We start from the raw sequence: 12580 nt of genomic DNA on the forward strand, positions 1-12580 counted from the left end.
CAAAGAAGTACAACGTCACGATAAGCCACGGTTTCCATAAAAAAGTTCCCAGATATAGTAGCAATTGTTTCAGTTTTACGTGGCATATAACTAAGCCACATTTGATTTACGACATGTATGTGGAAACATTTGTGGTACTTATGCACCGATAATAAGCGATTCTTACGCATTAACTGATGATCGTCGTTTTCATTATAATTATTTATATCGGTAAAAAAGAGTGTAATAGATACAATCTAGGGATTGTTAAGTAAAACTATAATTTAAAAACAAAAGACTTGCAAGCATAAACATTAATACATAATCTTATTTGCAGTTTACGACCTACTTTTAACTGACACAATTTAAAAATACTCAAACTGATATGAAGAAACTTGTTTGTAACGTGAAACATAAATTGAAAACATCTGTTTTTAAATTATGAAAATATTTGTTTCAACTACGAAGAAATGTTCTAATGTAACTTGATAATGTATCCTATATAATAGTTGTTTGTGCTTAGTGTTAACATTTGATTTCTTAATTTCAAACAAGAATTTCTGGATGAACGACGATATATTCTTCGTTTTCGAACATTTCTACGCAATATAAATTGCGAAAGAGTATTTGTACAAGTTCAAAACTAGTTCGTCATTATTCTTTTTTATTGGTAGTTGTAAGGTTCCACTTCAGCCAGTTTTATAAACATTTTAGTAGATCATGACCCACATTATCTTCGTCGGAGTTACTAACGCGTATACGTGTAGAAAATAGTTTCGTTTCTGTTTTCGTTGGGCATAATTACCGTTTAAAATTGCTTTCGTATATGTAAAGTCGTCCAATAAACGTCGTATAAAATCGTATCACAAAAACAACGAGTAGAAACGTGCCTTGTATAAAAAAGTAAAACATATTCCGTTTAACAAACTTAGGTAAATATGAATCCGAAAATATTATCTTGTTCAAGTTACGCACGAAATACAGTCCTGGTATTTGAAAAAGTGTTCGCATCCGCTGCTTTTTAATTGACAGTAAGCAAAGCAATATTTTCCAATTCTACAATCTTTCATTGTCGTCGTATGCCCGCATTCTTATAATTTATCGTCTCGGTGCTCGAAACGTGAGAAAACTACAATCACGCTCAAAGAAGATGGCGAAGACGATGTAAAAGCATTTCTAGCCGCATTGACAATATCATTTCGTTTCTCGATTACTTGAACTAAAAAAAAAAAATAATTAAGGATTATTTTATTCTGAATTACTTGGAGCAAAGAAATAACTTTCTTGTCAAATTGGCAAGTGATATTAAAGCGTAATTTTCACATCGTCTTGCCACGTTGGTCATTTAGACGCGTTAAATTCTTGGTTTCGTACGAATTTACGAGACTATACAATATACGTATCTTGTTCGATGAAAAATCCAACTGTACTAATATTTTCTTTCAATGTGACTGTAGATTAATCGCTTCGGACACCAGTCGTTCTTTCGTTTCACCTACCGTCTGACCAACTGACCATGAACCTACTTTCTCAATGTTATTTCGCCATAATGTTTGTATTTTTGCCATCGTCAATTTTGTCGACTTTCGTTGCTAGAATTGTTACTCCGTGGCAACGGAGGCGGCGCGGGTATAATCTCGTTTATCAAATTTTCACGGTTTGGTTGTGTTTGTTCTTGATGTTGGTGTTGACTTCGGTGCACCTCCAGTGCCAACAGCTTCTGTCGTTTCTCCTCCATTAGACGCTCGCGGTGCTTGTGAATATAATCGTTCACGTTTGGTAATCCCATTATCACGCAGGCTGACACTGCTGAGCGGTACACGTTCATGTCTGTTGCTTCGTACCTATGCAAAATGTAAAATTGATGGATACCTCTGTTATTCTGGAAGTTAACGTACACAGAGGTTGGCGTTAATTTATGCTTAAACGTCGAATTCGGTAATTTGACACCATTTTGTATCAGATACTTTATGTCTTTCGTTATTACCGAGAGCTTTAAATATAAAAGTTTATCGATTTTAATTTTTAACCAGTTAACTGTGTTTGACAAGTATACTCGTCATGGAGAAGTGCCAGGACTTGTTGTCATAACGAGTTTTATAAAATAAACCTATCTTTTTGATGCAATATTTTAACAGCGACACTTACTCTGTGCTTGACGACTATACTCGTCATCGATCGATTTTCGTGACACACAGAAATTCGCACTTTCAACACGGAGCGACACAGTTAGCTGGTTAATTCGTCTCAAACGAACTGGTATTCCAAATAGGCTACAATTTTACCATTCGTTTGTCTTTTCGTCGTAACATTCGACGTGGTAAATCGTAGTAACACCGTTGAATCCACCGATCGCGAATATCATGTCGTCGATTACTTCGATCGCGAAATTACTGCGCGAATTGTACATGTCCGGAATCGGACTCCATATATCCGTCGTAGGATTGTATTTTTCCCCGCTGCACATTCTGGATATTCCGTTGAAACCTCCTGCAAGTATTTGTTCTCGTGAAACTTTGGAAACTAAAAATGTACAGCGGTTCGATGTAGAAATTAGAATAATTACCGATCACGTATACGTGGTTGTGGTAAGATATGCAAGATACGCCGCTCCTTCGCGATCTCATTGGAGCTATCAGCGTCCATTGATTGCTTTCTGGATCGTACACTTCCACAGAATTTAAGCATTCGTGACCGTTGAAGCCGCCCGTGATGTAAATTTTGCCTATTTTATTATCAACAAATAGGGTAACGATTATTAAGATTGCGCGGAGAAATTTGTTATCGTGGAACGATAAATAAAATCGCGTTCTAGTACTATGCGCATTAAAACTATATTTATTTTAAAGAGGATAAAGTTTCCTAGACGTTCGACACGCTAATATACGCTGTTAGATTGTTATTACTCCGAAGGCGTAGGTTTATTTATAATAAACTATCGAATCATATTGGTTTCGTGAATTGATCTCGTTTCGTAAAAACTGTACAGGAGAATTGATTTTCGTTAACCCCTTAACGCTTATATTTTTCGGGTTAACCAATAATGATCAGTTTTCTTTATTGGATTTGTTTCTAAAAATATAATTTGTATAAATTGAAAGAAAACAAATATTATCATCCCTTAAATCATTAGATTAAACAAATATCGTTTTTCAAAGCAGTCAGACTCGGGCATGAACGTTAAGGGGTTAAAACATTATCAAATCGGACACAATCTTTTCGTTAAGCGTTTGTAAACACTTGTTTAACTCTCAATTTGTGTTTGGTTCACGTAGTTTATTTTAATGTATTGAGACGTACCATTCAAAGTAGTTGCACTGGCGTCCGATCTTTGGCAAATCATGGGTGCTATTAGGGACCATTGATTCGTCTTGTAATTGTAACGTTCTGCTGTACTCTGTCGATAGTACCCATCGTAACCTCCCATCGCATAAATCAGGTCATTCAGTACAGCTACGCTAACGTAACACCTGATATTCGTGTGGTCACCTTGTTAGTATAAATGGCAAGACACGTATTCAACACTCGAGCGGTTGTCGTTAAAATAATTAAGCGAAAAATTTACAGAGTTGTCTGTCGAGCGAGTGTCGAAATGTTCGGCATTTCGTAAAAGTTTAAACGTTTAACCTTCTGGCATTCATCGGAGCAACTTCTCTCCAGACTTTAGTGACAGCGTTGAAGCAACGACAGCTATTAAAATAATCTGCTCCATCGAAGCCACCAATTACGTAAATATTAAAACCGACCACCGCAGTTCCGTGATACGATCGAGGACCGACCGGATCTACTTCTTCCACCTACGAAAAACAAAAACAATATCACGCAGTAGTCTACGATTTTCTTTTTAAAAAATAACGAAGAAGGCGTGAGAGTTACATGTCTAATCAGAATTGTGTCAGCCATTTTTTCTTAAAAGAAAATCTCGTACAGTTTTTATTAGTTTCATTTGAAAAAAATACCGTGTATGCTCTAAACATCAGTAAATATATGTAGAGAATCTCAATACGAAATAGTTTACAGTTTTCTTTTGAAAAAATAATGAAGAAGACGTGAGAATTACATTTGTAGTGAGAATCGTAACAGTCATTCTTTTTTAAAAGAACTTTCTTCCATGAGCTGTAGCTCGCACAATTTTTATTAATTTTAATTGAAAAAAATACCGTGTGTGCTTTAAACATCAGTAAATATACGTGGGAAATTTCAATACGAAATAGTGTACGGTTTTCTTTTGAAAAAATAATGAAGAAGACGCGAGAATTACATGTGTAGTGAGAATCGTGATAACCATTTTTTTTAAAAGAACTTTCTTCCATGAGCTGCAGCTCGTACAATTTTTATTATTTTTACTTGAAAAAAATACCGTGTATGCTCTAAACATCAGTAAATATATGTAGCGAATCTTAATACGAAATAGTCTACGGTTTTCTTTTGAAAAAATAATGAAGAAGACGTGAGAATTACATGTGTAATGAGAATCGTGATAACCATTTTTTTTAAAAGAACTTTCTTCCATGAGCTGCAGCTCGTACAATTTTTATTAATTTTAATTGAAAAAAATACCGTGTGTGCTCTAAACATCAGTAAATATACGTGGGAAATTTCAATAGGAAGCAGTGTACGGTTTTTTTTTTTTAAATAAGAAAGCTAGCCTTAATATTGCATGTCTAGATCGGAATGACCCTTTAATGGATATTAAGTGTTACAACGCGTACCTTGACCCATCGATCCGCCCTGGTGTCGTAGGTCTCTATGAAATTTGTAGGGCTTCTACCACTCCATCCACCTATAGCGAACAGTATCTCGTGAGGTACTCTGGGCCGTGCAATTTTCGGCGTCGGTATTTCTCCGTCTTTTTGAGTGATGATTTCGAGGTCGTACAAAAATTTTAAAGTCTCAATGATAATGGGTCGGCACGCGTCGTTTCCGGTAACGTATGGGTGATCCTTTACATTCTCCAGAAAGAACTGCGTGTCCAATAGACCGAGGCGAATGTTTTTCATTAAATCGACTATGTAATTCTTTCGAGATTCCGGATCGTAATCGATCCATTTCAGCACCAGCTCCCAAACCGTGTCCTCGCTCTTAACGTTCAGCTCGTCGGCCCCGATCAGCGTCGTTAACTCTTCTATCGGCAAATCTAGAATTTCATCGCTTCGATGGGCTACCTACGCGCAATGAAACCGCCGTTGAAATTGTTTGTCCAAATCTATCCTTGATTTTCTATGTCTGAACATGATCAATGGATCGTCCAAGTTTGCCCGATGAAAATGAGTACAAACACGACTATATTCTAGAATGAATGATTCCTAAAAAATTTCTAATTTTGTATAATTCACGATAGTCGAAACGAAGTCGTGTTTGGACTCATTTTTTACGTTGATTAAAATACAGTGAAAAATATAAAAATTTCATTGTTCGTATTGTGAATAATCGACGGATCGTTTATGAATATTATCGGATATTATATGGCAACGATGAGATAAGGAGTCATGACCTGCACAAAGTGTCTCATAACGTAATGATACGCGCTGTTCTCCAATCCTTTGCAAAAATGTTCTCGGGCAAATCTCATGACGGTGATGCAATTTTCCGGGGCTAGATTTTGCTTGAGGAACTCGCAGCAGAGATCGAGAACGCCCAGAATGTTTAAATAATCCGCGGTGACCAGCAATTGGCACACATTCTCGTTGTTCACGTTGATCGATCGCAAATAGGCGTATTCCAGAAGAAGATTCATCATGTTGCTGCTGACACCCGGTAAAAGGACGTCAGTTTTTTCGCGGGAATGCAACGAGGTTGTGAATAAAGTTCTACAAACGATTAATTTTTATATTACACAAGAAAGAATCGAACAGATATAGTTAGAATCTGTACAATTTAATTTTAGTGATAAAGAGTAGGTAAGAAAATGATATTTGGAACATAGAAATAATAATTGTGCCAAATTTGTGAATATAAAGAAATTAGAAAACTGTAATAATCAAGTTATAAGTTGTTTCTTAAAAATATTGAAGAAAGAAAGCAGAAAGATCGCGTTTATAAATATTGTTGCGTTTCGATTAGTCTTATAACTGTTTCCTTAGGGTGGAAAAGCTAGCAGTGAGAAAAATGGCTGCACTGTCGGGACTAATTAAAAATGTTTGTGATTTCGACTATTTGTGGATGACAAATAGCGTGCAATAGACCTGAAGTACGGGCTGCAGGCCGACAAGATAGCTCGGTGAATCGGAAAGACGCCTCCATCTTCGAGTCTCAAAACAGCATCGCATAGAAGATTGTTCTGTCGAAAGTCATACAAAGATTGCATAGCTTGCGTGCTCATGCATCGGCCGCCGCTTTCGGCAATCAAACGCTGGGCGTTCGTCTCGCATATGTCTGTATCCCTGCTGCTGTCGTTTGAGTCTACATCCATATCAGATTCGTTCTAATCCGTGCAGAAACCTCTCCGCGGCGACAAATTGCGAATAACTGGCTCGTCACTTGAAAATTTTCTAACGATATCTTTAATCGTATCGACGTACCGATTCCCAACGTACGCAGGTACGTGAGCTTGTCGCTAATTGTCGTGAATTTTATGAATCGATTATCAATCTTGTTACAACGCATATTTATTTTTTTTTTTTCTTCTTAACAGAGTAAAGAGCAATCTTACTTTTCGGTTTCGCTAAATACATCCCGTCCTCGTGGCGTGGTTAAGTTTTCTACATATTGCGAATCGCTGAGGCCGAGCACGTTCGTAACCTTACCCGCGAAACGAAGTGTATTTCCGACTTTGACAATTTTCGTTTAGTCCAGTAGGTTAGAATTTCACGCGTTCGTCAACGGTTTCGATAAATTTCGTAGCCGGTAATTTTTTTTCTTTTTTTTTTGTCACGATTTTTATCTTCGAACATGTGATCGCAGCGAACTCTCGTGTCCGTCGAAGCGGAACGTTTGCGATTTAAATTTAAACGCGTTGCAATTTCGGTATGTGTCAAATTTTCTGTCACGTGTACGGACGGGTGGCGATGGGTGGCAGAAAGATGCAAAACTATGTTGTGTGATTTTAAAAGAGAGTAAATATCGCCTCTGGCTGTGACATAGGTCTTACATGTCCGCCGTTCAGTCTAGGACTGTCTTCCGACAAAAGAGAACGTTTCTGGCAAGATTCAGGATAGTACGATACAAGGTGGCCTGTAATTACAGCCGCAGTTAGTTCTCCAACGAATTACTTCTGTTTATTCTCGTATTAAAACAATTTAAAAGTTACTTTAAACGAACAAGATGCAAATGTTTCGTACAACAGTATGTATTTTCGTAATACGATGTTGTAAAATATATCTGCATAATACAATTAACTGTAGCAAAAGTCACGAGGTATTACGCTAAAGCGTCCCTAGCCAACAAGTCAACTTTGTATAGTACAATTACCTTAGAATATAAATTACAAAAAGTATGCATCGGCATTCGATGACGTCTATGTTTTCAAGAACAATTCACACTCACGTTCGAGTCACTATTTACCCGAGGAACCTCGAATTCGGCACTAGTCTGTTCAACGACCGTCGATTTCACTTTCTTCTCACCACCACAATCGTCAACAGCATCCCCCTTTCCTTTCCTCGATTTCTCGCCCTCCTCTTCGTGGTGTTTGTCGTCCCGTGGTTGGTCAGCCACGCTGTACATGATCGCCGTATCCGTCCATCCGTTGACCTCGTACAGGACAGAATTCCCTAGCGTCAAATTGTTGGTGGACATCATCGACAGCGTCGGGATCACCATATTTTCGGAAGCATTCGTTAAAAAGACGTTCCAATTACCGAGAAACGGTTCATGGGTCTCCGGAATTTTCTTAACAGGCTCGACTACTATTCTAGGGTTGTTCTCGGGCTTCGACTCCACGTCCTCTTGCCCGAGTATCCTGATCGTCCACGCGACCACCGCGAACGTCACCGCGTTCGTCGGAAACGCCCTAAGAATCGTCGAGCTCAGTCCTTTGTACAAGCAAGAGTAACCCTCCGCCTTCACTGTTTGTCTGAAACAATCGAGCATCCCCGCGTAGCGATCGCTGTACGCTTGGATCCGCGACTTCAACACGTCCAGGGGATAGGTGAGCGTCCAGGAAGCGGTGCCCGCGAGGCCACCGGCCATCAGCATGCAGGTCGTCGAGATCGGTTCGTTGTCCCGAGTTCTCGTCAAGCTCTCGTACGTCAGGAAGTAAACCCCGAAGCTTGGTGCTTCTCTGAGGAACGTGATGCTCAAGCCTCTGAACACGCCGCGGCTACCCTCGTACTTGTATATGTGTTTCAGGCACTCGAACGGCCCGGAGAACCGAGTGTTCGACACCTGCAGCTGCATTCGCGTTTTCGTCAGCTCGATCGGGCTACAGATCGGCGTTTGAGCGATCCCTGCCACGGTGCCGGCGATAAAGTGCGCCGTTAAGGAGTCAGGGTTCGGTATCTGCCTCTGTGTTTGACCGTAGACGCCGAACACTATGGCGTTCACCACCGCCACGCCCGCCATTGGCGACGACATGCCTCGGTAGAAACCTGCTACCTGATAATATGGATTATTAAGTTACTAGAGCTAGTCATACGAGAATACGAGTCTGTGCATAGAGAGATAATGTTACAGTAATGATTCGTAAGTTGAACATTCCTACCTCTCCAAACTAGATGTATCTCCCTTGGAGGCAGTGAAACATGAAAGACGTTTAATATTTACCGATGTCGAATTTACGATGGAAATTTTTATAGGAGCACCATGATTTGAAAATTCATTTATTCTATAAGTTACAGTACGTTTTCTTCAGGTTCAAGAGAGAGTATTGAAATTGAAATACAAAATTGTGCAATACTCGTAGTATGATATTACAAATAATTTCTCTTAGCAATCAGGAAATAGCAAACAGGATTAATAGATCTAATGCTTGCTTACTCGCTTGCTCGTCACGAGAGAAAATTGATAACGAATGTTTCGCAATCTTTTGTATTTACATAACGCGTATGACGAGCATTCAATGAAAATAAACTAAATTTATTGAGCGTGTCGATAATTTTTCGAGGTCGAGAAAGCACATATTATATTGTAAATTGTTAAAATGTTTGTATGTTCCCTCGTTTTGATTAATTACCGATTCTTTGGCGAGTATCGTGCGGAAGCAGTGCCAATTGCCTTTGTATATCGGGTTTCGATAATCCTGTGTTTGCATGTGGACCTTGATCGTGTCCAGAGGATATCCCACCACAACACCGGCACACCCTGAAATTAATTATGCAAATGTGTTTGTTGCTGGAAAATAAAGTTCACGTTGCCCATAAATCGTTAGAAACTTTTTGTGAAATACAAATTAAGGTCGAAGTATAATTTTCCAAAGTAATCTTATCGCCTTATTTTGTTATATTTATTTTAAGTTAATGTTTTATTGTATAAAATATATTCGTAATAACTGAAGGAAGGTGCTGTAAAATAATAAAAAAATTTAATATACAGAACGTCATAAGTTAATTCCAGGAATGATTTCCAAGCAGAATAAGTACACTAATGAAAAGAATTAATAATAATGAATTCATTTCATGATATGTATCGTTATGTAATGACAGTTCGTTCTTATTCTGCATTTACTAAGTGTTCGATGACTTATGGACGGGAGTATACATGTAATACTACTCGATATAGAGTAGGCTCTTGTATGACACGAAAGCGTTTTTTAGGAGTACTATTAATAATTTAATTTTTAATATCCTACGATGGCGAGTAACAGCTGTGCCTTCTCCATTTTGTTTACTGAGATTAAGCTTAATAGTAATAAATTGTGCTTCAGAAAGAAAATAAAAAAACGTTGTTTATAAAGCAGAGTGGGAATAATTTTTCCGTTCCACGACTAGTTATGACATTAATTCAATATATTTTCGTGTGCGTAAACTACAAGAGAGATCGTTTTAATTATCAATGAATATGTTATAAAAAAAGTTAGTATACGATAGTGGTCACGCGATAAGACGATATATTACGATTAGCTGTTTAAACATTACCAAATCGTAGAAAAAGTATAGTCGTGGCAAAATTGAAATAGCATTTTTACATTTTGATATTTAATTTTTGGCCCTAGGCAGAATATTAGTTCTGTCAATCGTATAAATTAGTATAGCAAAATAATTCGTGGAGACTTCAATGCCAGGTAATTTATTTTTTGACAGAGTCATTAATTTTGATTATTTTTATTCAAGGCTTACTTAACGTAGTAAGTAAAATGCACTTTTATTCGATCATTCGATACTTCTAAAAATGTTGATGTTGATATCGAGTTCACTCACTAGTTGTAACTTATGATGTAGAATACTGCATTCGAATAACATGTTTGCGTTGCAAGCAAGACACAATGTGCGATTCATAGCGCAAAATTTTTAACAAAGACTGGAAACTAGGGTTTCGAAGTGTAAAGATATTCATTTGCTTGATAACTAACAAAGATTTCCATTTTCTCCAGGAATCTTGTCAATTGTCGTTAACTTCTTTCAACGAAAAAATATTGTATAGTCAGCGAACGAAGTTTCGATAATAATAGTCGCGTAAAACTTTGATTATCTACCTCCCACGCATCCGGCGAAAAAGTCGAGGGCCATTTTCGTCTGCCAGCAACTCCTACGCGTTTCTTCCACCCGTAAACAGGTTGCACGTCTCGAAAGTTGTCACTTTCGTAAAATCTTTCTGTCGCGCTCGCCAAGGATGAGTCGATGTAAACGCGAATGGTGGATCGTTTCGTTTCCACAAAAAGAGAAGTGGAATCCATGTAAGATTGATCGCTGCTTTGTCGTACTCGTGTCTGTAGTATGAATTCAAAGAAGAAATTATCACTGGTTTATAACCGTTCAGAGAATTACGGATAAACAGAATATTCAGATCTACTAAAACGTTTAAGAAATACGTAAAAATAGATTAACAGATGAGATTATCAATAGATCTAAAAATTACGTTATATTCTTTTTAATACATTGCGATGCTTTAGAGAGTCTCACGAAGAAATTAGACAATAGTGACGCGAAATAAAAATAAATAATGTGTATGAAAAAAAAATTATGATGGTCAGGTTTTTTATAAAGGTCGTTCGTTAGTGGAACACTTGCCGAATGATAAGTCATCGCTGCATCATCAGGGGCGCGTCAGTGAACAATTTCATCCCTCTTTCATCCCTCCCTCAGCCTTTCAGTTTTTTGGATCTCTTCTGTTTGGAAATCTCGTGACTCGCGCGAAATAAAGCCTCCTCCATGCTCCTGTCGACGAATAGAATTTCCCAGTGAAACTGACCGTTCCGCGGTTGAAAACGACGATGCTCGTATTATCAACTTGTTATTGGTGTACCGTCACTGGCGTTTTTAACTTATTACGGCAATAATATTAACGATATTCGAGCATCTCCGTTCGACCTATCGCGTCGAAGAAACAGTATGAGGGTCAAACGCTGATAAGAGACCGTTTATGGCATCCAATCAAATTATTTGGCCGTTCGTTGGCGTTAATGCTTGATAAACAGCTGTTCTTCTTCGATTGCGTCTTTACAATTTTATTAATAATTGAAAAATGTGACGTCGCTCGATATCGAAAGGCTAGACTTGTAAATAACATTGCATTGGACACTTTTCTCGCCCCCAAATGGAAACATTCTATTTGTTTTTGTTTCTAATGCGTATAAATAGAAACCTTTCGACGATTTCGTTCACTTGGAATTTGTTTTGTGGTAAATGCAAGGCCGTATCAATGCCACTCGGTCCTCTAAACGTCCAAGGTACTAAAAATTCAGTTTTTTTTTAAGCCAAATACGTATTGTATTGAAATTATTCGTTTAACGCTAAATGGCGGCAATGTTAATAAATTAATTTTTTACGTACGATTCAATAATTATCTGTGTACGGTAACGGCTAATTAATTGCTCGTAAAGAAGTCGTACGAACGATATAATTTCTCGCAGATTTTGTTTCGAAGACCAACGAATATAATTATTCCGAGCCATACTAATTATTTAAAATCAGCCAAGGAATACGTCAAATAAATTTAAAAGGAAACTTTCTTTTGCAAAAGAATATGTAAATGGAGGCATTAATTTATCTATCGTTCGATTTTATCCCGACGTGTTTCGGACTCGTACAATTATTGTTTCTTCGTTGAAAGCATATACATTTCTTGTCATGTTTTTATGCTAATATTTATCGGTATGTTTAAGACTTTCGTTACGGTTGAACTGGCCGCGTAGAGCTCGACTGTACGGACGTAGTGGATATCAGTGGCGCGAGTAGAACGTGTTATATTATATAATTATTCACTTATTAAAAAGCAATAAGCTTAAAATAAAACGGGGAATTGAAATTATTAAAGAGGGATAATATGGAAAAATGTTAAAGCAGAGGTTAGGACAGTCCGTTGGGAAAGCCACTATTAAAGTATTAAATATTTGTAAATTACTATTCCGTTGTCAGTTTTTATATTTTTTGCGATTACTCGATAAATTCCGATCGATTGACACTTCATTGAAAAGACAGGAGTTAAAAGTTCTTAGCTGCTTTATTATTAAAACGATATTAGATCTTACGAAATATCAAGCGATTCACACACATATCTGTATCAA

General features: G+C 37.6%; 2 protein-coding genes across 3 annotated transcripts; both read right to left on the bottom strand.

Moving 5' to 3' along the window:
- Positions 1-429: 429 nt before the first annotated feature.
- Positions 430-7040, bottom strand: Klhl10 (kelch-like protein 10). The gene is made up of 8 exons (XM_076767767.1): positions 6165-7040; positions 5474-5789; positions 4692-5144; positions 3607-3776; positions 3280-3449; positions 2546-2704; positions 2265-2469; positions 430-1823 (listed from the first exon to the last, which is right to left on the bottom strand). The coding sequence occupies exons 1-8, from the start codon at positions 6389-6391 to the stop codon at positions 1550-1552; spliced, it is 1974 nt and encodes a 657-aa protein (XP_076623882.1). The 5' UTR covers positions 6392-7040; the 3' UTR covers positions 430-1549.
- A 130-nt stretch (positions 7041-7170) lies between these two features.
- On the bottom strand, positions 7171-11360 carry LOC143343159 (mitochondrial basic amino acids transporter). Of its 2 annotated transcripts, XM_076767755.1 has the most exons (4): positions 11085-11350; positions 10550-10783; positions 9092-9219; positions 7171-8514 (listed from the first exon to the last, which is right to left on the bottom strand). In XM_076767755.1, the coding sequence occupies exons 2-4, from the start codon at positions 10581-10583 to the stop codon at positions 7444-7446; spliced, it is 1233 nt and encodes a 410-aa protein (XP_076623870.1). In that variant the 5' UTR covers positions 10584-10783; positions 11085-11350; the 3' UTR covers positions 7171-7443. The 2 variants fall into 2 exon arrangements, with proteins under 2 accessions (XP_076623870.1, XP_076623871.1); XM_076767756.1 differs by lacking the exon at positions 10550-10783 and having other exon boundaries at positions 11085-11360.
- Between the last annotated feature and the right edge of the window lie 1220 nt (positions 11361-12580).

The sequence above is a fragment of the Colletes latitarsis genome, chromosome 7 (genome assembly GCF_051014445.1).
Source record: "Colletes latitarsis isolate SP2378_abdomen chromosome 7, iyColLati1, whole genome shotgun sequence".
Taxonomy (NCBI): Eukaryota; Metazoa; Arthropoda; class Insecta; order Hymenoptera; family Colletidae; genus Colletes; species Colletes latitarsis.

Excerpts from the sequence above, each read along its gene's own strand:
- Klhl10 (XM_076767767.1), bottom strand. The coding sequence starts at position 6,391 with ATGGATGTAGACTCAAACGACAGCAGCAGGGATACAGACATATGCGAG. Across the intron at positions 2,470-2,545 it reads CAACCACGTATACGTGATCG|GAGGTTTCAACGGAATATCC; the intron begins GTAATTATTCTA and ends AAATACTTGCAG. Across the intron at positions 1,824-2,264 it reads GACGAAAAGACAAACGAATG|GTACGAAGCAACAGACATGA; the intron begins GTAAAATTGTAG and ends CATTTTGCATAG.
- LOC143343159 (XM_076767755.1), bottom strand. The coding sequence starts at position 10,583 with ATGGCCCTCGACTTTTTCGCCGGATGCGTGGGAG. Across the intron at positions 9,220-10,549 it reads TTTCGCCGGATGCGTGGGAG|GGTGTGCCGGTGTTGTGGTG; the intron begins GTAGATAATCAA and ends AATTAATTTCAG. Across the intron at positions 8,515-9,091 it reads CGATACTCGCCAAAGAATCG|GTAGCAGGTTTCTACCGAGG; the intron begins GTAATTAATCAA and ends CCATATTATCAG.